This window comes from Dioscorea cayenensis, chromosome 18 (assembly GCF_009730915.1).
Source record: "Dioscorea cayenensis subsp. rotundata cultivar TDr96_F1 chromosome 18, TDr96_F1_v2_PseudoChromosome.rev07_lg8_w22 25.fasta, whole genome shotgun sequence".
Lineage (NCBI taxonomy): Eukaryota > Viridiplantae > Streptophyta > Magnoliopsida > Dioscoreales > Dioscoreaceae > Dioscorea > Dioscorea cayenensis.
Window position 1 is genome coordinate 12,957,616 of NC_052488.1, and position 27,403 is coordinate 12,985,018.

Genomic DNA, 27,403 nt, shown 5'->3' on the forward strand with positions numbered 1-27,403 from the left:
ATAGCATCCCTCTATGGTTATGAAGTATAGGACAAAGATTGTATAGATTTACAATCCTATTTGAACCGAGAGGTTTCCAGAATTATACTAAACTCTAATTTCTAAGGCGCAGAGTAACTGAGTAAGTGTAGAGCTGATACAGACATCCACACAATCGCATTAATACTCTATGAAACCTTACTGTAGGCTAATAAAAATATCTTAAGTAGATGATCTCCCTAGTAGAGATAAATTATTCCTAATCTGAATACAGAGTAAAGATACAATTTCTACTAAAATGTATTGCACGTGATTGCAAACAGTATGGAGATTATCAATAACTCACTATGAAGGGTTGTGGGAGATGATGTCTCCAAAGTACCTAATAAGTGCTTGAGTAGACATATTTTTCTATATGTTTTACTTGTATTGAGCATCATTTTTACCATGGTTTATGTCTCATATACTGTATTTGGTGTTCTTTTGTGCAATTAAGTTGTGAATGCCTTGAAGAAAGAAAAAAGAAGCAAAGATAGGTTATAAAGACACATTTTGGGAGTTTTTGTGCAACATAAGGATCAAGACACAAGAGGAGCTCATGTACATAGAGGTGTGTGCCAACTTCCAAGAGAATTCAAGCCAATTTATGAGTTGGAAGGGCAAAAAGGCAGTCACACCCCCATGTCCCACTTGTGTGAAAAATGCAAGAGCTTCCAGATGATGATTCGACGATTAAAAGATTTATAACCTACCACGTGGACGTGTGCCCGACATATGGCCGCGTTTATGAAGAGCACTGTAGAAGTATTGTAGCAAAATCACTGTTCATATGACCACATGAAAATTCCACACGGTCGCATGGGAATTTCTGCAGCTCATGTGGGCGCATGAAATCTCACATGGTCACGTGAAGACACGTGAAAAACGCGGTTTAGGCTTCTAAATAGCCCTTTTGCCCTATTCTATGGGACTTTTTTGCTAGCATTTGAAGGGCGAAGTCGCTAGGATTTCAAAAGGAGGTCTTTGCCGAATTTGGGGGCCATTCTTCACCAACTTTGATAGATCTTTTCTTCATCATAGCATCGAGGAGGCCTTCGGCAACCTAGCTTCGAAAAGGGATCCTTCAAGACATTGAGCGACCCATAAAGGCCATCATTAGGAATTCAAGGGGGTTTTACTCTGTCGTTTTCATTGCTTTTTATTGCATTATTCTTTACTTTGTAACTTGCCCCATGGAGGGCTAAAACCTAGTAGGTGTTTAGGCATGTGAACCTTAGGATCTTATCTTTGTATTGATTTACTTTATATTTTCTAATAAATCCAAGTTTATTTGAGTTTCAATCTTGTTTTCTCATTGCTTGCATGTCGTATTGATCCTTGTGATTGATATGGATTACATGATTTGTTACCTTGGTGAGAGAGAGGTCTCCATTAGGGTTAGAACTCCAAGATTGAAGGGGGTTGAGAGGGTAAGTCATGATATAGTGGAGTGTCCCTTTTCCCCTCTGATGAGAGCTTCCTATCTCTGTATTCCCTATGCATTATGCAACCATATTTGCTGTGAGGAGAGAGATTGAGAGATTTCTCCGCTGGGACCTTGTAAGATGTTAGGGATCTTTCTCCTAGAAGTAGGGTTAGATCTATCTTTAGGAATCAGTTGCACTCCTAGGTATCCCTAGAGTTTATTGGGGTCATATGTAGTGTTAGGTGTTGAGATTGAGCGATTTCTCCACCGGGACCTCGTAGGGGACTAGTATTGGTGGCCTGGAGGCAGGGACCAATTACTCTTGGATTACCTCGACTAATTTCACTCAGTTTAGAAACATTTAGTAAATCTTATGCTTCATGTTAGATCCCAGGGGAAACATTACTCGGGTACCTCATCTTTATTGATTGAGATCTCCCTTGTCTTTTACTTTCCTTTTTCTTGCTTATTGGTATTCTTGCAATTAAGTTTATTTTATTACAATTTTTTATTCTGACTAGATAACTGAGAATTGGTTAGTACTGATACTTCCGTTCCCTGTGGACTCGACTACCTAACTTGCAGGGTATTTTTATTACTCCAACACCAGTGCACTTGCAGAACACGCATACAAATTGGTTATGTCAGTACCCTGACCAGAGGCATACTCACTATCCTCTCGAATTACGGCATGTCTATGCTATGTGGGAATTTCTTTTCATCACAAAGCACACTAGACGTATGTAAACTAGGGGGCTGTCACCACAATAACAATCATTCGATAAAAACATGCCATTATATTCAAATAGAAATGATTGCAATTAAGAAAACAATTAAATCATCAAAGATCCAACAACCAATGTCACTGAAATAAACTCTAGAGCTCAACTATGCCCAAATATCTACAAATTAGCCCTCTATTAAAGGAAGGCAAGCATTCAAGATACAAGTAATAGAACGATACATGAAAAACATGAAAACCATCTTCTCAATCGTGCCAATGGAGGATCGCCGGAGAAGCCCTAGGAAAGCTTTCATGCACGCAACGAAGATGAGCTTGATGGCTATAACCTCCAATCCCCTTGAATATGGATCCAAATTTCCCTTCAAATAGCCACTTGAGTGCTAGAGATTCATCTCTATTCTTAACTACCTTCGCCTCCGCCCAAAAGAAATATAAAGAATGCCCTAAAAATCTACATCAGTTTTATTTATACCTGAATGCTTACGGGCTGCTTACAAGCGTAAGGACGTAGCCGTAAGGGAGCTGGAGAAACTAGTCATGAGCCATATGAGACAGCTTACAGCCTTAAATCACGTCTGTAAGGTCCTATGATTGTGTTATGGTCCAGCTTATGGCCATAAGCGTTGGACAATAAACTTCACTATGTATGCTATGGTCGTAAACTCCTCTGGATGGTCCTTACGGGCATAAAACATGCCCGTAAGGTTCTCTGATTTAGTTTTGAATACTCCTTACAAGCATAAGCATGCCCACAAGGTTCTCTAGAATCTACTTATGGCCGTAAGGTTGGCCGTAAGGTTGGCCGTAAGCCACCCAGTTTGTCTTGTCCTTATTCAAATGATGCCGAGAGAACTCCAACTCCTTCGTTTAAGGTCTAGAATGTTTCTTTTGCCTCTCTCTTGTCTTGAAGTCATGCCTTAAGCCTGAGAATGTAAAACACATTATATTTAGTATCGAATTCCACAATACGGTTTTAATACAAGTCGAATGAGTGTACAAAATGATATGAAATATATGATCATTGTACAATCATGTGACCATGTAGATCCTAGGAAATTTGCTACAATAACCTTACCACAGTATTCGCCACTAATGCTTTGTTGTGGTGATATCGTACAATACATGAGCATGTTCAACACATGTAGATTGCAGGAGCTTTGATAATTGACCTAACACTACAAGAAAAATCCTAAATCGGCACAGTAATATCGGCATGGAAATAAATTTAAAAACCGTGCCAAATTGATTTTGGCACCGTATTTGGCACCGAAAATTAACTATGCCTATATAATGGTCACAAATAAATTTTGGCTCCGTCTTTTTATACCGTGCCAAATTGTGTCACTGTTTTTGACACCATTTTTTTACTATTGTGCCAAATATTATCATTGATTTTTGGCACGGACTTTGGTTCCATATTTGGCACGATTTTGGTACGGTTTTATTGGTTCAGTATTTGGCACGGTTTTTAGGCACGATTTTATATACTAAATTTTTTCACGACATTTGGAACAGTTTTTGGTAAAAAAATTTTGTTACGGCTTTCGGCACGCTTTTGTTTATTCTTTAAAAAAATAATTTATATGAAATTAATTTTATTTAAATTTTCTTGAATTACATCAATCAAATTTTTGTTTGAATTGCTAAACAAAAATCATTTTATTGAATTAACAATACATACACATTCCTTTAATCAACTTCTTCAACATCTTCTGACTAGTAATTAAAACATTGGCTGATGGTAACTGGAGAGCTTATTTGAAGCTCTGCATACCCACCTGAAAATAATTATAATATCAATTGTGAGAAAACAACAACTGAACAAACAATAATAATAATTTTTCCCACTGAAATAATTGATTCGAAGACCTTGGCCAACCAAACAAGCTTTTTCCCCACACTTTGCTTTACTATCCAAGACCCCTGCAAGCACACCGAATCATTGATACATAATGTCGAAAGGATTTCTAATAGCTAACAGTAATAAGAATGTGATAATGTGCTTACTTTTGATATATATGGTATGAGCCTGAACCTTGAATTCCTATATGTATCGTCGCCTTTGACATAACTTTTTAAGTAAAGGAATGGTTTCCAATGGGTCCATCATATAATAAAAGGCAAGATTGTATGTTGTCGAACCGGGGACCTAATGTTCAATCAAGAAGTTCAATGACTTGATTTGATTCTATTGTTTAAAATGATTTGATATTAAGAAGATGAGAAGAAATAACCTGTATGTTAACAATGAAAAAAATTCGCTACCACCTCCTGCAGCATACTCCTCCAACATACAAATTCAGTGAATTTCTTTTGGCAATGATGTAGTTGAAGAAGTTTATTTTCTTAAAAGGAAATATACATGTACCTGAACTATGCTCCCCGATCGACCACCAAGATCATCTTCCCGCTTATCAGACAATAACCAATCAGCGCGCACCTACAAGTTTCATCAATGTACTCATCACTTTCACTTGTTGCACAAGTTAAATTAGTGAAGAGAATATGAATGGAATTAGTGAATTGATATGTATATGTATTGACAAAACCTTCTGATTGTTTTGCAAATAAGTTGGACCATGGATCAAAAATGACGAAGGATCAGCAATGGCCCAAGTGCAACATGAAGCACAGCTTGAATCATTTGGAAGAGTAGTTCCATATATGCATGTCACCATGTTGCATGTTCTTATGTCTAGTGAATACATGCTGTTACTCCTTTCAACTATAGATGCATAGTTAAAATTAAGTCAATGAAACTTAACAGTCAGATTGTGGGAGGTATATATCAAAAATCTTGAGACAAATATTACTGAAACTGACTAGTAAGGTTCTGAAGTCCATGCACAAGCACGGCAGTTGTTGGTAAAGAATGACACTTATCCTGCACGAAAGACAAGAATCATAATGCAAAATTTGGACTTGAGAATTTAGTGTCAATCATGAATACAAAGTAGAATCTAGAATGCAAACTTAAACATGAGGTGAAATAACCTGAGAGAGCATTTTGGCATCAGATGGCCAAGTAGAATCTAGATCATGCTCTGATTCATCAAGAACATCAAAGAATTCCTCAACAACATCATTTCAACAAGGAATTGAAATATAGAATTCCACACACCATTTCATATATAATTGTGTTAATCTAGTGACTGAAAGCACTTGTTAATACATATGTTATAAATGAATCTGAGCAATACAGAACCCCATACAAGATAAACCCACACCATTTGAAGGAGGTTGGAGCATACCATGCCTGAGGAGCTAATCGATCAGTGGATATAAGTTCTTGCGCAAGGTAGCTCAGCTTCATTTCCTCTTTCAAATGCTGCCAAAAAGAAAAGTCATTTAAACTTTAAAGCCTCACTATTAAAAATCTGACACACAAAGATAGGGTTGTTTACGGAAACAAATAGCATGTCACTGCCATGTGCGTTCCAAGGATATGCAATGATATGCAATAATATGCCCAAGCAATATGAAGGAACTTGAGTAAGGTGTTCCCAGTAGAGCATGCTCATTTATGTTTGATGTCATGCTGAGTAGAAAAAATATGCTCTGTTGGCTTCCCAAGGACAAATAATCCTGAAACTATACAAAGTCCAATGAACAATCGCAGGAAAAACTAGTCATGCCTAGGTGCAGCATCATTAAAAATCATGGTCTGAAGTGTTAGGTGATCCTGAAGTCTAAAAGGGACAATAAAAGATGGATAGATAGTATAACATCAACAAAACAATGTAATATAAAAATCTTTAAGCAAGCCATGAAGTCATCCCCCTTGACCAGCCAAAAAAATGTATTATCAATGTAATAACAATACCAGGACAGAAAATAATGATTAAAATGAACTTACATAAAGGATAGTGGAATAAATGTCCATCCCTTCTAATGAGTATGGTGACACTCGACGTGCCAAATCAAAGCAGCGAGCAGCTTCAAAATAGTCTACCATTTCAAAATGTGCTTTCCCTACCTGCATTAAATATAATTATTCAACAGAAGTTTCCAACAGCGAACACATGCATAGTATGATCATCTATATACTTGTAGTCTCATACCAATTATCAATATACTACTAGTTCATATCAACAAACCATCGATTTCATGACAAGAGTCTTCTAAGCCCTAGACACTAGACGCATTCATGAATGGTACAGCTACATCAATTTAATTTTTGTTTTGTTTTTTTTTTTGTTTTTTTTTGTTTTGCTTGCACACACACACAAATGAGCAATTACCATTGTAAACATGCAAAACACCATATCTACTTATACACCTATACAAAATCATAGTTATTTGCTAGTATTCCTCTGATCGTAAGTTAACCAAAAAATTTTATGAAAAACCAAACTACCACTTTCTGTCTTCTCTTCACAAAAAACAAAAATGATAAACGAGCAAATCTTTATAGAATTATCTAAAGAAATCACAGTAGTCCAAACTTATAAACACAATTTGAAAAAAAATAAATACAATTCAAAGAAAAGCATATATTGTTTATGAACAAAGTAAGTTGGAGGAGGCTAAGTTGTTCTGTAATTATCGAATTCATGCTTCCATGAATTTATGACAGAAATTCTTTGATTTAAACTTTGGACCACACAAAGTATCTGTTTCATTTAAAAAAATTGCTTGTGCTTTTCCTTGGAGAGAAACCTTCAGAATTTTAAAACCAGGTTAAGATGATTCATAAACCAGCATATCTGATATTTTTCAAGAAAGTTAAACCAACATCTGACAATGATTAAAATCATTAATATTCCACAAATGACGACAGTCTACATAAGCAAAATACCTGAGAAAGCACCCATCCAGTATTATATTGATTCTGTGAAAGCTTTTGATAAACTTCCAAAGCTTCGTGCTCACATCAGAAACACACACTATAAGCCATAGAACATATGAAAATGAATGTTGTTTTTTGAATAGTTTCCATACCTGCCTTCTATGCATACAAGAAAATCTATAGCCTTCCCCAAGAGTACGCAAGAGTCCCAATAGTTCTCAGATGCCATTTATCAGTTTTGAATCATGCACAGATAACCCACCAGCATGTAAATTAATCTTCTCTTCTTCAAGATATCTACAATCAACAAAAATTGCTACAGATGACATTGTTGTCGAAAGCATCCTCTCCACAGGAATCGCCAAAAACCTCTGTTTTCCTCCCTTAAGAAAGAAGAATATAGATCACAATTGTAATTAAGAGATACATAGAGAACCAGCTCAAAAAATCTGGGGATTTTACTCCTATTACACACAACATAAGATTTCTCATAAGAAAGCTTGCAAACTACCTTCATCAAAACTTTCAGAAATGCATGATGGTCCCTTACGACCTGCCATGGTCCGAAAGGCAGCTGAACTAGTTTTAGAAGATGATGAAGAGAATCATCCAAGAAATCTAGATGATGAAGAATGATTAGTCCCAGTTCCTCCTCCTGCTTGTGAGGCATTGGAATTTATACTAGAAGTTGCTTCTCCAGAAAGTCTTGTACTTCGTCGTGCTCATTCAAATCCATCTTCAATAAAAAAAAAGGGCAAGTTATGCGACAATATGATGTGTTTATGCATGCACAAATCCACACATAAGCAGATGAGGAGTCAAAAACTCAAGACACTTGTATGATTAACAAAAATCAGAAAACTACATGACACCTGCAATGGCATTATGAAGTAAACAAACCATTACTAATTCTATGGCGCAGAGTGATAAGTAAGTCTCGTCTCTCAAATTTATACTTATCCTCATGACGAAGCACATCTTCCAAATCCAATGAACTTTGCATTGAAAAAACTTTCCCAAAGATTGATCAAAATGATGGTAGTCTTATATTAACATAATGATCATTCTAGAGAATCAAAGGAAGATGCTTATCAAAGGTCAAGTTAAAGTGTAAAAGGGAATAAACAATAATAAGAAAACCACAAAACATAACAATTGCTGAACTATGACAATATAACAAAGCATTCCTCTAAGAACATGTTACAACCAAAAACCCATATATATAAGCATGTAAATCATACCAAGTGAGTTAAGCAAAAGCAAAGTTAAATTTAACTCCATAATCAACTTGCAGTCAAAATAAAAAGCATGCAAAGTTTATATGCACTAATGTGCTATCCCACATATCGGCGCTTTCAAGTTTAAAGAAGAATTCTTTTTAAATGTTAAGTTAGATCCTCAAAGAAGTACTTCTCAAGAAATCTATGCACTACATATAGTCAAGAACATAAAACACATTAAAATTATCTAACAGGAAGTAGTTCTCACATTTTGCTAAGAACATGAAGATTATGTTCAGATATTCAACGAATTCTAACCAAGTCATATAAAATTCCTGCGGAATTGGTTCCTATACTTCAAATAACACATGTTCCAATATAAAAAAAAGAACATCATAATGGTAAACTCAAATCAAAATTATACAAACTCCAACCCAAAAACATCAAATTCTACCAAAAAAAATTCCAAAAACTTCAAATAATTCACATAATCTGGGGTGCCACATCTCAAATCAATACCTAATTCTAAATCCCAAAACCTACCAGAGAGGTAGACTTAAACCGAATACATAGTACAACAAAAAAACAATCAAAAAATCTCACATTCAATACGGAAAATTCTGAATAACATTAGGCTCGATAGAGATCAAAAATCGAAGAAGAAAAGAATGATACCTTCGAACTGCTGAGACAGCGAATTGAGCAGCATCTGCCGCGAACCAAGAGGAGGGTGAGGTGGGCTGCTAAGTACCAATGATGATCTGCGATGATGCATTCATCCGCAACCTAATCTCAGTTAAAGCCACGATCAATATACCAATCGAACAAGAAGGTGAGATCGGCGGCAATTAGAGATGGCGATGATAGTGCTGGTGAATGTGATGGAGGTCTCAATGAAGATGGATTAGGGTTTGAAGGGGATGAAGATGTGATAGGCTTTTAAGTTGTGGCATTGTTTAAGATGGGGTTAAATAGGGTTAGTCTTACTTATAAGAGTGAAATTGACCTAATCATGCTACTAAACTCCCAATTGTATTAATTATTTTTAATATATAAAAACTTAACTAATTATTAAATTAATAAATATATTTATATTTTTGGCACGGTATTTGTCACAGTATTAATAAATTATTATATTTATATTTTTTTGGCATGGTATTTATAAAATTAATATATTTATATTTTTGGCATTGTATTTGGCATGGTATAAATATATTATTATTATATTTTGGTTTTGGCACAGTATTTGGCACGGTATTAATTAATTAATATATTTGTATTTTTGCCACTGTATATGGCACAATATTAATATATTATTATATTTATATTTTGGGCATGGTATTTGGCACGATATAAATATATTATTATATTTTGGTTTTGGCACGGTATTTGCCACGGGTATAATAAATTAATATGTTTCTATTTTTGGCACTGTGTTTGGCACAGTATTAATATAATAATATATTTATATTTTTGCTACAGTATTTAGCACGGTATAAATATATAATTATTATATATATATTTTTGGCACGACATTCGGCACGTTATTAATATATTATTATATTTGTATTTTGGCACGACATTTGGCATGGAATTAAATATTATTATATTTGGGTTCTTGGCACCGTATTTGGTACAGAATTAAAAAATATTTTTTAAAAAAATTAGATATGTGACATAGTTTGTTAGTTCCGTGCCAAATATTGTAACAAATTTGTCATAATTATTTTTCCGTGCCAATTTCTCCATGCCGATTTGCAATTTTTCTTGTAGTGTAATTTGGCTTTGAAATGTTCCAATATCACTCCGTTTGCTCCATGTGTATAATTTTTATACCTAAACACAAAATAGAACTAAATTGAGTACCAAAATCGCTTGATTTCATATGGAAGACAAGCTAAGTGCATTGAATTATGAAACAAAAGAAATAAAAGCATATATAATCAAGCACTCATCATTTCCTCTATTGTTTATATAATTGTTTAAACTCTAGTTACAAGGACAAACCTCTTTGGAATAGGCTGCATGCCCATTGAAACTCCAATTAGTCTCTAAAATAAATTCTTCATTCAGATCCTAGCCCATGGCCAAGTTTCCACCTTTCTGAGTGTTGATTTGCTCTTAAAGTTTAGACTCATGTTTGGATGAAAACTAGATTTGCTTATAACTAGAATATTCTGTGATGGTTCCAGGCTCATTTACGACAAGATTATCTATTTTAGTTGGAATTTAACTACCTCAATTGCTATGATGGTATTTTAGTACATCTGAAAGGCAAGTACTGGATATGTATTTTAGAACAGCAAGGTAGATAATTCTCTTGTTGTTGCCAGTTGTTTTACACAAGTTTCTATCTAATTAATTATCTATTCCTAAATATTGTGGGGAACTTAGCTTCAACTCTACTAAGTATATTTATAACCATAACTCTCTTCTTAATTTGCATGCTTCTCAGTTATACGTGATGCATATCTCGGGCGAGTCCTTGAATGCAAGTTGAAGCGAAGTTCATTTACTCACAAATATATATGAGTTTGTTCGTCCAGGATTAACCCTTACTTTTGTAAGCTCATTGAAGCTAAGGCCTTGACTTTCCTTTTGCCTAGGAGCATCTGATTGGCTTGGCTACCTTGGTTGACTACCTTCTATACAGGAGTTAAGGATTCATAGTGCATGACAAAAAATGTCAGGAAGCCATTGTGATGGTTTACTTCTAGTGATTACCCTAACCATGCATACAATGCCGCAAGAATGTAGGTTGCGCAAGAAGCAAACTATACCTTAAGGTTAGGGCAGTCGAATCCACAGGATCAAGTGCTTCTAGTACTAATTCACCCTCTATTATCTAGTGACTCAATCAAGTGATGTTGCTAAATTTCTAAACTAAGAAAGCAATGAAATAAACTAAAAATGATGACAAATCTAGAGAAAAATCATGGTGAGAACATGGTACCTCAGAATCATATCCTCTTGAGATTCTATGCAATAATGTCCTATATCGACTAATTGTTTAGTGTTCTTGGACTATGGAAACTCCTAATTTAGTTGACCCCTTTCTCAAAATGATCAAACCCTAGTCACATCCAATGACACCAATTGGCCTAGGATTTCATTAGACACTCCATGAATCCCTCTATTAGGTATCTTGATAGTTTGACACCATACACCCTATCTCTAGACGCAAACTCAATCTCTATCCTTTATATGTGATCTATACATGGTTGATTTTTCAATCCTAATCATGCAAATCAAATATATATTTGGAAGTTTCACACAAGCTAACACAAACATCAAGCAACATAGAAACTTCACAAGGACAACTCAAATAGCCAATACAATAGCAAAGGAAATTTAAAAAAAAAAAAATCATCTCACATTCAATAGTCCAAGGAAATAATAAAAGTTTAGCCTCTTATATTACAAAATAATCATGACAAAATCCAAACAAGAGACATGATTAAAGACATTGAAAACACTCCCAATGCTTCTCTTAAGATGGAAGATGGAATCTCCTGGATTGAAGTCGATGTTATCGTCGAATCTGGTACCCAAAGCGCAGAAGGAGAGACGTCAATTCATCCCTAATTGGCCTCCTTTAATCTCAACATGAAGTCCTCTCCTCCTACTGAGATTTCACCAAAAGTCTCTTTCAAAACCTTAGTTGTTAGGCTTCATACTATAGGTAAAAAAGATGATGAATGGCCATGTTCTAGGTGTTCTTCATCCATGTTGATTGTTGGCAACACTCGAGACTCAAATGTTCATAATTTCAGACTTCCAATAATAAGCATGACCAAAGAGTACACCAGTGCTCTTTGAGCATAGTCATGCTCTAAGCAGGAGTGTTATGCTTAGGTTGTGCTCATCAATTTCCACTTTCTTGTGATTTGCACGCCTTAAGCACACAACGTGCTTAGGTTATGCTCTTCTCTGGAAAGATGCTCAATATGTTGCTCACTTTGCTCTGATTTATTCTATTTTTCTTCTTTTTACTACTAGAATCTAATTACCTGCTAATAATCACAAAATACTCAACAAAGAACAAAATTGGAAAAATTTATGCTAAAAGACAAGCTAAGTGCATGTGTTTATGGTATGAAAAATGTGTACTTCATGCACTCATCGGTTTCCAAAAGATCAAGCTAGGGCTTTGATAACATCATCTAGTAAAGGTCCTTTTGTGGTTATCCAGATATATTGATTCTCGTGGTATCACTACAAGAAAAATCCTAAATCGATACGGAAAAATTGGCACGGAAAAAAAATCGTGACAAATTTGTTACAAGATTTGACACGGAACTAACAAACCGTGTCAAATATTTGATTTTTTTAAAAAAATATTATTTACTTCCGTACAACATCATGCCGAATATACAAATTTAATAATTTTACATGACAGTGCTAAACATATTTTTTAAAAATAATTTATTAATACAAGACTCAAATACTCGTGCTAAAACCCAAATATAATAATATATTAATACTATGCTAAATACTATGCCAACAATATAAATATAGTAATATATTAATATCGTGCCAAATACCGTTACAAAAAAATAAATATATTAATATATTAATGCCGTGCTAAATACCGTGCCAAATATAAATATAATAATATATTAATGCTATGCCAAATACAGTGCCAAAAATATAAATATAATAATATATGAATACCGTGCCAAATACAGTACCAAAAATATTAATTTATTAATACCGTGCCAAATACAGTGCCAAAAAAATAAATATATAAATATATTAATCTCAGAATAAATACTGCATGATAAATATATAAATATATTAATATATTAATGCTCAGTCCCAACATCATGCTAAAATATAAATATAATAATATATTAATACTCGTACTAAATACGATTATCAAAAAATATAAATATATAAATATATTAATCATCGTGCTAAATATCGTGACAAATATATAAATATATTAATATATTGATGCTGGTCACAAATCATCAGTCTAAATATAAATATAATAATATATTAATACCGGTACATAAATCAGTCTAAAAATATAAATATATAAATATATTAATATCGTGCTAAATACCGTGACAAATATATAAATATATTAATATATTAATGCTGCTACAAATCATGTGCTAAATATAAATATAATAATATATTAATATCAGTCTAAATACTAAATACTAAAAATATAAATATATAAATATATTAATATCGTCTTAAATACTGGTGACTAAATATATAAATATATTAATATATTAATGTTAGCTACAACATCGCTCTTAGAATAAAAAAATATAATAATATATTAATATCATACGAAATCATAGATCTGAAAAATATAAATATATAAATATATTAATACCATATCAAATCTAGTACAAAATGTTAATTTATTAATACTATATCAAATATAGTACAAAAAAATATAAATATATTAATATGTTAATATTGTGTATTTGATGCCTAAAATATATTTAATATATTAAATATAATTTTTTTCATTTTTTTATTAAACAGAGACACGTCACAGATATTAAATATTTAATAAATTAATTTTTTTATTAGTTATAGTAATTAAAAGAAAACAAAAAAACAAAATTTATTTCATTAACCCTAAAACCCCTGTCCCCCATTGAAGCTTTTTTTCACCGCCATCCATTGCTCCTCTCTCTCTCTCTCTCTCTCTCTCTCTCTCTCTCTCTCTCTCTCTTGGCCGCCATTGGAGGAGCTACGAGGAGGAGGAGAAGCGACAATGAAAGGGGGGATCGAGGGCGGATGCGATCGGTGGTGAGCTCTTTAGGGTGTTATGAAATTCCAAAAGATCTGGGAGAATTCAGAAGAGGTGTTCATTCTAGGGTTTGAATCTTCTTTTCATATATCTCTCTGTTGCCATTGGAGGAGCTGGAAGGAAGAGGAACATCGGTGACGATTGGTAGTGAGATCACTGTCTTTAGTTTGTTTCTTTTCTTTAAAATCCAGAGGAGATTCAGAATAATGTGTTCTTCTTAGGATTTGAATATGTTTTTCCCTTTCTGTGTGGCCATTGCAGGAGCTCGGAGGAGGAAGGGAAGCATCAGCGTGAACTGGCGGATTAGAGGTGGTACGATCGGAGGTGAACTCTTTGGCGTTTTTTCTTTCTCTGTTTTTTTGTTCTTTAATTGTGATTCCAAGCTGTGCATTCCATGCGATGAAAATAGCTTTCTTGGTGTTCTTAACATATTGTTCTGAGACTATTATTGTAAATTTATGATCATAGTCTGTATTTTTAGAGCTGATTAACATAATGCCAATTAAACATATTCTGCTATTTTGCAGGCTGTCAGTTGGATGCTTGCATTATAGCATTTTGGAGCTTTTCTCTCTTCAGGCTTCAATTTCACAATAGATTTCTCCATTATGGTATCTTTCTATTGTTCAATCTTAGTAGATGATTTTTCAAAAGTGAAATGAAGACATCCACAACTCATTGTTTATGCCCTTGCTTCTAAGAAATGCCATCTCTTTGTACTGCATGGCCTACTAGCTAGAGATAATAAAAAAACCATGTAAAACCAGAAGAACCAAAAAAAAAAAAAATTATTTAGCATGAACTATTCTCATGTTTTTTAAATTGATGAATGATGATTTGTAGCTGTAGTTGCGGCCCATAGGATCTATCTTTGTATTATTTATACCATGCATCCTCTGCTGCCAGCTCCACCATTAATGTTAGTTATTTTCAAGAAACAGACATTTTCTCTTTATTGTATATATAAATATTGCTGCTATTACCCTACTTGTTCAGTAATCTGATTTACCATCACTTCTGGAAAAATTTGAAAGAAAAAAGCATTTTACATTGTCTTCAATTGATTTATATATATATATATATATAAATTTGCATGATAAATATTAAACAACTTTCCTGTAGCAGAGAAATAGAGTTTCCACAAATTAATTATCCAGAAAAACATGACCAAAGTTTAGTAAATGATAAAGATACTTATCAAACATGCAGAGAAGAAAGAAAGACACAAGGTCTGCAGCTTAATAGACACAAGGTGCATGCTTATAATTATAAATGCCTTAACAGTAGTAGATAAGTTAATTATACCACCACCACCCTTGTTGTATCCCCCGTTCGGTCCACCATATCGACCACCATAACCACCACCATAGTTGCCCCCCAGGTTGTTGCCAGGTTTGTAGAATGAATGAGCTGGGTGCGAAATGTATTCTATTCATTCAAATGCCCCGTGAACTGATGCTCCATTACATACCTCTTTTGTTTCTTTTTCTTTTTAAGTTTGTTTGAGCCCCGATGCATCATCGATTATGGTTGCCATACAAGCTTGTAATAATGTTTAATATTTTCGCTAACTTTATGACCATTTGAATCAACAAAATTACAACACCTTTGTATTCATTTTAGAAAAAAATAATTCAGCTGACCTTTTGCATCTTAATTTGCAGAGATCACTCAAGAAATAAGAAGTGTTTTTGTGTGCAACAAACCAACACTTGGCATCTTCAACACTCGCACATGAAATCAAGAAGAAGATGATCACATTGAAACTAATATATAATAAGCACTGGTTTCATCGAGATCCCCACCCACCCAAATTTATTAAATATTTCCCCCAAGTCCAACCCAACTCAAGTGAAAGTTAGTTTTGACCTTGATCCCATTGAAACTAATATAAAAATATTCTTAATAGTCCAATATATAGAGGCATCACAAGATCCACTCATATAATAGCCTGTTTTAGAAAACAACAATATGAGCAATGGGTTGTGATAATTAGGCATGCTAAAGTTTAGAGTTGTTATTACCCTTTATATTCATTATCCTTAACATATTATTATTTGTGTTAGACTTGGTGTTAGATTTGTTCTGATATTGATTTTTTTGTTGGTTATTATACGAGTGGTACCTGTGGATCCTCTTGAATGGCATATTATTATTTTTTATTGCTATTCTGTATCTCCTAGCATCATTGGGAAAATTGGCATTAGGAGCCACTTTGTTGCATATGTTGGTAAGTGCGCATGATAGTCCATTATTATCCACTGTTCCTTGAAATATTAGAATCCTATTGTTGGATGATTATGTTGTACTATGTTTAAGGAACTTTTTCACTTATCTGTTTTTTTAAAAAAAATATGTATACATATATGAACTTGTTCTTGTGTTTTTCTTCATATTTGAGGTTTCAATGAATTATAAAAAGTTGAAACTTATATATGTTGAATTTAGTGCACTTAGGACTCTCTATGATGGTTATGGTTATGGTGCTGTTTTTGAGTTGGAGTGGAATGTGATTCTTCACATCTTTTTTTGTTCACAGACAGAGCACTCAGGGGACATGCTTCTCATAGGCTCTGTTTGAGAAGTCCTCAACAATCTGCTTCTCAAATGAGTACGTCTCCTGGAAGTGCCTTTTTTTTGGCATTTGTTCTGTTATGGAGAACTCTTTTTTTCTCCCTTTTTTTAAGATGCCTTCCGCTTATTCCGTTTATCAAAAGTACAAGCAATCCATCTTGGGAAATCATTCTTTTTTTTTAAAAAAAAAAAAAAGTGTGAATCATTAGTTTTTGCTCAATAAGATTGAAGGAAGCTTTTTAGATTTCAGCATGAAAAGCTGCTTCTTTAAACTAATCCAAATAAAACCGATATCACTGGTTTCTCCAGGTTAAATAGAAAATAAACATCTCCATCATTTAATTCTCTAGTTTGCTTTATTTCTACGTTTTATGAGATATATAGCCAAATGTGAATTTCACCAGCTCACTTCACCAGCCCTTTTCTATGATCGATTGAGTTTTTCTTGGTATATGTCACCATCACCGGTGGAAAAGAACAGTCATCCCTTTTTTTTTTCTTTTTTTTTTCTTTCTTTTGTAGTTTAATAGTATTGCTCAGACTCCTGAAGTGATGCCACTGTTGCATATGCTGATAAACAAGTTGTTTTCATATGTTGTTTTATTGCAATGAATTAACAACTTTTGTCAAACTCTGTTAGTACATATGTATGGGGATGAGGAAAAGGTTGTTAATTACTTGATGATGATTTGGGAGAACATGACTTTTAACTAATTACTAAATATCTTCTTGTGTTTTTTCTCTTTTTTTTTATAGGAACTTTGTATTTCTATGTTGTTTCTAGTTTTTTTACTGGATGTGTGTGGTGATAGATATATGTCTCATTTATGATCATGTTTTTTTCTTCTACCTTTCCAATTAAGTTATTCTCATTGTAATCTTATCATTTATATTCACCCAAGTTTTCTTGTTGTTTGGACAGATTGTTTAGTTGAAGTGGGATGACTCATTATCCAGACTATAGCTCTATATCAGGTTTGACTAGGTTTTTTTTAAGCATTGATCTTTTTGGTTAAGCTTATTGTCTTATTGTAATAATGTTGGTTGAATTATTTGTATAATATATTGGTAGTATGAAGCATCTTTCCTTTTCATTTAGCTTTTAATTTGAGTGAAATTTGTTTCCATGCTTTACAACTTATATTTAATGTTCTCTATTATAGGTCGGGGTGGATCAACATTGAGATATGGTGGTCGATCTATATCAGGCCGAGGTCGATCAACCGCAAGTATTCGTCAGAAGTCTGTTAGCTCCAAATTAGTCTCCAATAACTCACCAGAATTAGGAATGCCTCCATGTATACATCCAAATATTCAAGCACCAGAAGTGAGCCCTTCGATTACACAATCTCCTCAAACTTCACAGCCTCCGCTAACTCCACATGCCGAGGCATCTACCCATGTCTCTGAGGGCCAACATGAGGCAACAGAGGATCAATCCAATGAATCTAATAGCACTGGACCCCCTTGGTTTATTACTCCTGACAGTGTAGTTATGTAAGTAGATTTTATTTTTTAAAAATTTTATTTTGTATATATAAATTCCTCAAGAAAAGTTCCTAAATTTTATAATTAAATGTTTATTAATTTGACTTGTTTTTTCAGAGATTACGAAGTAAAAAAAGCAATACATGATTTGGTCCAAGGCCACTACAAAGAACCATGGACCGGATGGGGAAAAGTGCCTAGAGATGTGCGACAGAGAATGTTCACAGCTTTTAGGGTAAATATCATTTAATTAATAATATTGTTTTACTATTAAAAAAATATTAATGTAGTTAATCTTTCTTTCTTTCTTTCTTTAGGGTATTTACACATGGGAGTCGCATCATGAGTCTATAATATTATGTCATTTCAACCATGAGGCGAGTGAGTGGTTGAAAAAACATTTGTACCTTGCTCGCACTCTTTACAAGGGCTCCACTTGAGTGGATGACCCCTTCGGTTTGGGAGAGTTTGCAAAAATATTGGGGGTCGGAAGAGTTCAAGAAAATAAGTGAGCAAAACAAAAAGAATAGGGCAGTAAATGGAAGTTCTTCGATTGTAATCTATCGTGGTGGATCTGTCAGCACTGCTGTACACCGCCTCAGGCTTGTAATGTCCATATTCTATGTAATTATTATTATTATTATTATTTATGATTTATTTAACTCTTTAAATTTTTTATTATGCTATTTTTTCAGATTGAAGAATTGGATAGGGAACCGACACCGAAAGAATGTTTCATCCGCACTCATGGGAAGAAGGATGGCACTCTCGAGGGTGAGCGTGCTACACAAATTGTTCTAAGTATACTATAATTTCCTCAAGAAGTTAATTTTTTTCATCAATTTGTTAAATTAGTGGCTTTTTAGTAATAGTTTCATCAATTTATTTGCAAGCAATTACATTGATTGTTCAATCAAGGATTTTGTTTTTGTGAAGGCTATATCCATATATATTTGAGCAAATTAAGGAGTTACAGGCAGAGCTTGCTAAAACCCAAGCTAAGCACAATGCAATGCTTGCCGAGCATGATACGATGCGAGCCGAACATGATGCGATGCGGATTGAGTGGGCTCGTCGTGAGTCATTTGAAATGTCATTGCTTGCAGCACTTAGGTTGAAGGGCATTGACCTCTCCGATATGCATGTTGCTACTCTCACGTGATCTATCCCTAGAGCACCAACAGTGGAGGCGCAATCGCATGTTGATGAGCACTCTCCAACGAGAAAAAGGCCTCGCACCACACTCGTTGCCGACAACACTCTTGATGGCCTGAATGATGAAGAGGATATATGTTAAAGCTTACTTTGAGTTTTGTCTTGTTGATGTTGTTGGTGTAGAAGTTAATTTTTTTTCAATTGGCTGATAAAGAAGATGAAGCAACAATTCAAGCCATAGTTCACTTCAATTTATTTAGCAACAATTCATTCTAATGTTTTCAAATTTTTTTGTTGAAGGTAAAGGTCATGAATTGTCATTCAGTGTGTTTTACATTAGCCTTCTTTGTTTGAACATGATGGAAGGAAAAAATTACGCCATGCACAAAGAAACCTCCATCTTTTGTTGAAACCAGAATTATCAAGCATATGTGGAACTTTGAGGCTTCCGGTACTCGTTTTCCCTGTATGTTGACATTGTAAGCTAGAGTAAGGTCAAATTATATATGTTTGTTGCTTTTGCTCTTTATGTAGGTGGATGTCAAGTGTCTGGCTGAAAAGCTTCTTGAATATGTCATGAATAACCACCTCGTTGTTCGAGATCTTGAGACTATTCTGTAAGCATTGAAAATATCGCTGGTTAGAATTACTCATCTGCATTTTTTCTTCATGCTGAAATGGGATGTTTAATTTTTTTATTAATCTTTTTCCGGAAAAATATGGCCTTGCTACTTTGCATCACCAACTGATTTTTTTCTTTTCTCCGGAACCTCCATTTACATAAGTTCACTTTGCACACACTTTGGGTTTGCTATGTTTATGATGCCTTTCTGGCATTCACACATATAAACATACATCTGATTTGCTGTTTATGATGGTTTCTTTGAATACAACCGGGTGTGAATATACACACACATCAGATTCTGTGTTAATGATGGTTTTTTTGAATACACCCGGGTGTGAACATATATACACACATGCATCATATTTGTCTGTTTATCATGGTTTTCTTGAATGCACAGATGGGGGTCGATATATATATGCACACATGCATCGGGATTTTGCTATTTGGGATGGTTTACTTGAGAAGCGAGCAGGCTGGCGCGTTTATCTGTATATATAAATACATTAGGATTGCTATATTTATGATGTTCCGTGCCTTTGAACACACTCAAGCTTTAGGTTTGCCATATTTTTAATATTTTTCTTGAATTCAAACAATCGCAGCTTTTTATATTCATTAATTTTTCATCACACACCATTTTGTTATATTTATGATGTTTTCCTTAAATTTTACACACTCATACACACACATAGTTTTTTTCTATATTATCTCTTTTTTTGAATGTGTATTTTTCAAAGTGCTTGGAAACTAAGAGTACTATATCATTACCTTCAGTAGCTCCAATTGAGCTCCATGGCAACAAATTTATCTGTTTGCTAGGAAGCAGAAGAAGATATATGTTGAGTTTTTTTGAGTTGGCTCCTATCAAGTTGTCTATAAGGTGAAGCTCTTAAATATTGAAGATGATATTCCATTTGCGAGTTAGAAACTATTAGAGTACAATGTGTGTTTCCCTGGTGAAGGAAGTAAATTCCTGTTACAATCTCTTCTTTCTTCAATTATTCTACTCGATCTAACTTAAGGTTTTTCCATGTTAAAGCTTTTTCAAGCACTCCATGGATGGTGAGGAATGAAACTCGTGCGAGGGAGCAGAAACTTTTTATCCGCGTAGAGTGGTGCAACTTTTCAGTACAACTCGAAAAATTTATTGCAAAAAGTTATTGTTTCTTTTTATTATATAATTTACTATAATTTACTCACGTGATTGTTATTTTTGGCTTATAGTTTGAATTTAAGCGGCATCAAAAATTACTTGAATGACCCTTTTGGTTTTACGAAATGACATTGAAATAATGCATCGTCCCTAGTTCACTAGCAAATCATAGCCTTAATCCTTCACTTGAACCTCGAGCTTTTTGACTTGCAATTAGAGTTAGGATGATGTAATGGTGCAATTTTTCTTTTTATTAGAGTGAAGATATCCTATACTAAGTCTCGTAATGGAGTCTTCACAAGCAAATATATGCTTCAAATCAAGCACAACCTGCGTTATGGGTGTATTTGGTTAAAACTAAGACATCTTATATTCTCCATAACTTGAAACTTCATAAATCGATCTCTTATTCCTAAATTTGTTAGGTTGAAGACAACACTAAGTACTTGCAATCTGGTCCTCCTTTTTCTCATTCTTCTTCATCCCTGCTTTGGGTCCACTTTTGGGAGATTACTCGACGGAAGGTATTTGCTCAATCTACTATACATGGCTGATTGTCAAATTTTTGCCATTGTGATGTCTTATAATTTTTTTGTTCTTTTTTTATATTAATCCTATTTGGACCTTTGTGTGTGTTTTTCTATCCTCGGATAAGATTAAGAAAAAGGACATACAACTAATGTTATCAGGATCTTGTTTGTTCCCCAGCAACAAGGCTGCAATACTGAGTTTTAATGTTGCATGTGGAATGGAGTTTTAATGTTGTTTTGATACGAGTGTTTGTATAATTATACTACATGATTTCCAATGTATATATAGGGCATCTATATGTATTGTTAATTCAATAGGATGATTTTTGTTTGGTAATTCAAAATTTTTAACTAGTGCAATTAAAAAAATTAAATTAAATTAATTTCATATAAATTATTTTTTTCACAGATTAAACAAAAGCGTGCCGAAAACTGTAACAAAAAAGTTTTATTAAAAACTGTGCCAAATACAGTGAAAAAAAAGTATAATATATAAAATCAATAAAACAGTGCCAAAATAGTGTCAAATGTAGAATCAAATCTGTGCCAAACATTGATGGCAATGGTTGGCACAATAGTAAAAAACCGTGCCCAAAATAGTGACAAAGTTCGGCACAATATTAAAAAAACGGTGCTAAAATGTATTTGTGACTACTGCTATAGGCATAGTTAATTTTTGGTGCCAAATACAGTACCAAAATTAGTTTGGCACGGTTTTTAATCCTATTTCCGTGCCAATTTTACCGTGCCGATTTATGATTTTTCTTGTAGTGTATTAGATTTTGAAAAAGTAGGAGAAGCATAAGCATTTTATAATTTTTCCACAAGTTATCCAACTTATTTTATTACAATCAAAGATGATAGCATCACCAATCTCACCGGTTAGTATCCTTGTCATCTCATGGCAGTTTAACATGTTTAGTAATGCAGTGACACACTATTGCTTGACCTCGAAAAGCTTTGGCATACTCTGACATCTTCAAACTCCGGTAAAAAACTGATTTGTCAGGTGATATTAGCTCTGGCAGAGGGCCATATAGATCTACCTCATCTCTTTTTCCAGGACTAAAGAAAATGCCAACTGATATTCTTGGTTCATTGCTAGAATTAGCCAATACTCGATGTTCCACGCTCTTGTACTTATCATTGGAAATAATCTAAGAAAGATGGGAAAAAAAAAAATTTTAATAGGTTTACATGGTAACGTGATCAGAAGAAAAGAGTATTTATTAATAATTAATAATTAAATAAAAATTCTTTGTATTACACATTTATGGATGTCCCATTATAAGGGTGTACAAATTAAGTCTGGGATATATAATGCATCACTAGCTCTTTCATGTCATATCACAAATTATTATTATTATTATTATTATTATTATTATTATTATTGTTGTTGATTTATCTCATAATAAATTAATGACTAGGTCAGCCGTATGAAGCGTATAACGACAATAAGCTTAATCCAAAAATTTTATATAATTTCGTACAGATGTTTTGTTTTATTTATTGACATAAATATGTGTCTAGCGTTGTCAAATAATCAAGTTGTCAAACTCAGCTCTCTAAATGCAAGAGCTTGTCTAAAAATTTCAAGCTTTGGACTTAAGCTTAACCTCAGTTATTTTAGCTAAAAATTAGTTTTAAACAAGGCTTCCCTGAATGGAAATCGATGGAGCTCAAAATATATGAATATCTTTTTCTTAGATCATTAATATACAATAATATTATATATGATTTATATTATTTATCTCTAAAAGTAAAAATCAGGTAATAAGTAATTATGTTTTGGTTTTCAATTAAATAATTCGAATTTAAATTCTGAAAAAAAAATAAACCAATTTAATTTTAAGTTTGAGCTAAAATTTAGTGGCGCTAGAGTACGTTTTCTTAAGCTAATTTTGAGATCGGACTCGAGTTTTGGGAATTAAAGTCAAGTTGAAGTTGAATAAATTTTTATAAGCTAATATCAACTTTAGGTTCAAAATTACTCAATTTGGAACCAACAGAGCAAGGCTATGTGCTTTACTCTCTATATAACTACAACAAAAAAATGGATTATACTCTAGTCATTATTTTGGTGATATCAAAACTGTTTTAAATAATATGCCCAAACTAATATGTTTATTCAAAATTATATTAGAAAGTACCCCACTAAAAAATAATTAATAAAATAGTATTTCATCCCTACCCCCACTGTTATTAAGCTTAAGGGTTTGGGTTTTTCTTAAACCAAAAATATATTCTTATATATATATATATATATATATATAGACCTATCAACTAGGAACGTCGCTAGATTTCAAATTTAAAAATGTCCATATTAATTATCGGATGGTAATTTGACGGTTTTTATCATTATGAACCGTAGAAACAACGTTCTATAGTATTGTACCGTGATCATAAATAATAAAAAAGTGTATAGTTTTTATATAAATAATTAACCATCGAATGATGATCCAACGTCTTAGATTTAAAACATTCTTAGTTTCAAATCTATGAATTTACCTAGATGATCTTTTTCTATATATATATATATTTCTGTTTTACTCTTATAGACTAGATAAAATTACTCCTAGCTAATTTCATGTGTGTATTTTATAAGAATAATGTTAGTGAAATATGAAGCATACTACATACCTGAAGGAGTTCACCAACGTTGACAACAAGAGCTCCAGGGATGGGTTTCACATCAACCCAACACTCGTCCCTCATACTCTTCACCTGAAGCCCACCAATCTCGTCTTGAATCAGAACCGTCAGAACCCCGACATCCGTGTGCGCCGCGGATCTGAGCGTCCGATCAGGCTTCGGGCATGGTGGGGAGAAGTGCCCCGCTAACGCTCTCCCCTCCAGACACGTCAGCTCCTCCAGCCTCCCTGAGCTCACTCCGAGCCCCTCACACATCATCCCCATCACTTCCCTCGCCACCTCCTTCACCTGCTCGTCCCATGCCACCAGCTCCGACCCGCAAACCTCCGGGATCTGGTTGAGTTCCGGTCGGACAGGGCCGAACGAAACCTTCAACGTGTCTTTCCAGGTCGCCGCCGAAGAAAGGAACAGGTCCTCGTTGGAGTAGTACATGAAGGTGGCACCTTGCGCACGCGTGTAGTGTTTGGAACGGATGGTGGTGGGAAGTTCGTGGAAGGATCGGACGGCGGAGATGGTGTTTTCGATGGTGGAGAGAGGGATGCCATGGTTAATGAGCTGGAAGAAGCCCCAGTCTTGGCATGCGGAGCGGATCAGATCGACCGTGATAGGGCGTGGGAGGGAGAGATCGACAGTGGGGATTGAAAGGTGGGTGGTGGAGGGGATAGAGAGGCGGATGTTGGGGTGGTGGAAAATGGCTGGAAGGGAGGTGATTCCGGAGTCAACGAGACCTTTGACTCCGGTTTTGCCAGAGTCGAACTCTTTCAGAGCTGTTACTCTGTCGGTGGTGGCTGAGGACATGGCCATGCTTGGTTCAAGGATAATGTGCTCTTCCTTGTTTTTTATGGGAATATTTCTTTAGTTATGGTTATATTTGCCAAATGTGTTATTTGTTGAATTATTTGTGTGCGTTGGAGATCTGTCAATTGTTCATGATGGGTTGAACCCGTACGCTGGTCAGATGCTGCCAGTAAAAGTTAATAATTTGTTTGAGAGACATATAAATTAAATTAAACTTAAAATGGTCACACCTTTTATATGATCATATGGCTGTTTTAGTCTTTCTATTATGAAATATGTTCATTTAATTTTTTTATTTTATTCAATTAGAAAATATTGGTCTTTGTCCTAACGATCATCATTATCACTATTCATTTTCACTGCTGTGGCATCTACTAACACGGACGTGGCCATGGTTAATATAAAAAACAATGAATGGCTTAAAATATTAGTAAAGGTTTTCACGTCATTTCAGATCATGCTGATGTCGTAGCATCCACTAACATTGATATGAAAACTTTTTACCAATATTTTAAGACATTTATTAGTTTTTTTTATATCAAACGTGGCCACATCAGTGTTAATGGATGTTACATCAGCGAAAATAAACGACGACAATGACGTTCGTTAGGGTAAGGACCGACATTTTCCAATCAAGAAAAATAAATGGACCAATTACCAATGGTCTCTTATGTTTTTTAGTTTGTTTTTAGTTTTAGTTTATTATTTTTTAAAAAAATTATGATTTCATTCTTATTTTTAATTTTTATTATGATTTAGTCATCTTAGAAAAGATGCGTGGTGTAGTATTGTAGATGCGATTGTCATTAACAGTGTATAGTTCGATGACCAAATTATAAAAAAAAATTAAAATTAAAAGATCAAATCATAACGAAATATAAACACGGAAAAAGATATTATACCATTTAAGTTATTTAACTTAAAATTTTAATATTTAGTTTCCGTTAAAACATTTGAATGTTAATTATTGGCATATATATAATTAATCCTCTGTTAATTGATCAAGATCATTGGATTGTTGTTATCAATAGTTGCACAGTGAAAAGTTAGATACACAGTATTTTGATCTCAGCCGTAATCAATCTCAACTGTCCAAATTAATTCCTACTAGAGCCACAGTTGTAAATAAAAAACTTCTTAACTAAGAACAAAGTGACACCAGAATAACCCTAATCACCCTCATACCATGGTCGTGTACTATCATGAACCAATATGTGCCTGTTTCTCTCACCCTTACTCTGACTCTACCATTTTAAAATCTGGGGACATCTTTTATCGACGCCCTCGGATATTTGTGTTGCTCATTTATTTTTTATGGACTCGTGTATGGGATTTAAGATAGGCTTTCTTTAGAATTATAATTTTTAAATTTGGTGATACGTTTGCAAAAATTATTTTGAAAATTTTAATAAATATATAAATATGTAAATAACTTTTTAACTGTCATTAAATATAATTTTTCAACTTAATGCAATTATTTATATACCTATATATAAAAGCATATAATTATTAACTGATATAATTACTTTGAGTAAATTTTATATTTATTTATATATTTTTTTACAAATAGGTGAGAAAGAAGTTAGAGATGTGTATAAATATGGAGCACAATCACAAGCTCTACAAATACTAACATCCTACAATTCAATGCCAATAAATTAATGGGTGTTGGCCTAAACCTTCTATCTTGACCTCACTATTATAAACAATAAACAAATTGTTAGGGAACTCATCTCTCCTTGTTATGTATATAAACAAATTGTTAGGGAACTCATCTTTCCTTGTTTGAGAAGTAGAGTATTTTCTGATTTTCTCCTATCACAGTCTGACATATGACCTCTAAGCATTACAATGATTTTTATGATGGGCCACAATGTTGGTTTCAATATTAAAAAACAAAAAGAAGATCATGAGGCTTTTAAAAAGATGCACATCACCAACCAAACTGTTGACATTTTCACTAATTTATAATTCCGTGATAATTCATATTTAAAAAATTATTTTTTTATAAAATTATAATTATACCCTTATCTCTTATCTGGTTTTTCACCAATAGACTTATCTTATACATGCCCATCCTTGTGAAACAATAAATTCCTCAGTAGTCATCCCAAAAATAATTCAAAATATATAATTATTTCATTGACTTTGTCCCATATTTAAAATTTAAAATACATCATTATATAGTCTGCCGATGATGATGGCGGTGAAAATTTTTTTACCTAGTCTGCCGATGATGATGGTGAAATTTTTTTTACCCTTTTATCAAAATATTTCACCACGGCCATAGTCAAGGCAATAGCTAACTGTGGTCTAGACAATAAGGAATCATAGTGATGATTTTATTTTATTTTTTAAAAATTCTGGAGCCAGCACCGGCACATATTCTGGAGGGTGATTTGCCATGATCGAAGCTATCTAGCCCGATTATCACGGATATTTTGATTTATATGT

At 33.7% G+C, this 27,403-nt stretch overlaps 3 protein-coding genes and 2 long non-coding RNA genes across 5 annotated transcripts; 1 reads left to right on the plus strand and 4 right to left on the minus strand.

Moving 5' to 3' along the window:
* Positions 1–3,876: 3,876 nt before the first annotated feature.
* LOC120282700 lies at positions 3,877–4,340 on the minus strand. Its single transcript, XR_005543023.1, has 3 exons — positions 4,197–4,340; positions 4,059–4,112; positions 3,877–3,967 (listed from the first exon to the last, which is right to left on the minus strand). It is a non-coding gene; the product is annotated as an uncharacterized LOC120282700 (long non-coding RNA).
* A 90-nt stretch (positions 4,341–4,430) lies between these two features.
* LOC120282699 lies at positions 4,431–7,056 on the minus strand. The gene is made up of 7 exons (XM_039289552.1): positions 6,988–7,056; positions 6,046–6,165; positions 5,441–5,517; positions 5,013–5,073; positions 4,739–4,914; positions 4,558–4,629; positions 4,431–4,460 (listed from the first exon to the last, which is right to left on the minus strand). Exons 3-7 carry the CDS (start codon positions 5,441–5,443, stop codon positions 4,431–4,433), a joined length of 342 nt encoding a protein of 113 aa, XP_039145486.1. The 5' UTR covers positions 5,444–5,517; positions 6,046–6,165; positions 6,988–7,056.
* A 103-nt stretch (positions 7,057–7,159) lies between these two features.
* On the minus strand, positions 7,160–9,114 carry LOC120281679. Its single transcript, XR_005542759.1, has 3 exons — positions 8,874–9,114; positions 7,490–7,714; positions 7,160–7,361 (listed from the first exon to the last, which is right to left on the minus strand). It is a non-coding gene; the product is annotated as an uncharacterized LOC120281679 (long non-coding RNA).
* Positions 9,115–16,190: 7,076 nt separating this feature from the next.
* LOC120282348 lies at positions 16,191–19,640 on the plus strand. Its single transcript, XM_039289152.1, has 7 exons — positions 16,191–16,204; positions 17,471–17,523; positions 17,712–18,045; positions 18,154–18,271; positions 18,354–18,642; positions 18,732–18,837; positions 18,973–19,640. Exons 2-5 carry the CDS (start codon positions 17,490–17,492, stop codon positions 18,474–18,476), a joined length of 609 nt encoding a protein of 202 aa, XP_039145086.1. The 5' UTR covers positions 16,191–16,204; positions 17,471–17,489; the 3' UTR covers positions 18,477–18,642; positions 18,732–18,837; positions 18,973–19,640.
* A 2,650-nt stretch (positions 19,641–22,290) lies between these two features.
* LOC120281831 (1-aminocyclopropane-1-carboxylate oxidase homolog 1-like) lies at positions 22,291–24,998 on the minus strand. The gene is made up of 2 exons (XM_039288524.1): positions 24,140–24,998; positions 22,291–22,656 (listed from the first exon to the last, which is right to left on the minus strand). Exons 1-2 carry the CDS (start codon positions 24,953–24,955, stop codon positions 22,399–22,401), a joined length of 1,074 nt encoding a protein of 357 aa, XP_039144458.1. The 5' UTR covers positions 24,956–24,998; the 3' UTR covers positions 22,291–22,398.
* Positions 24,999–27,403: the final 2,405 nt, after the last annotated feature.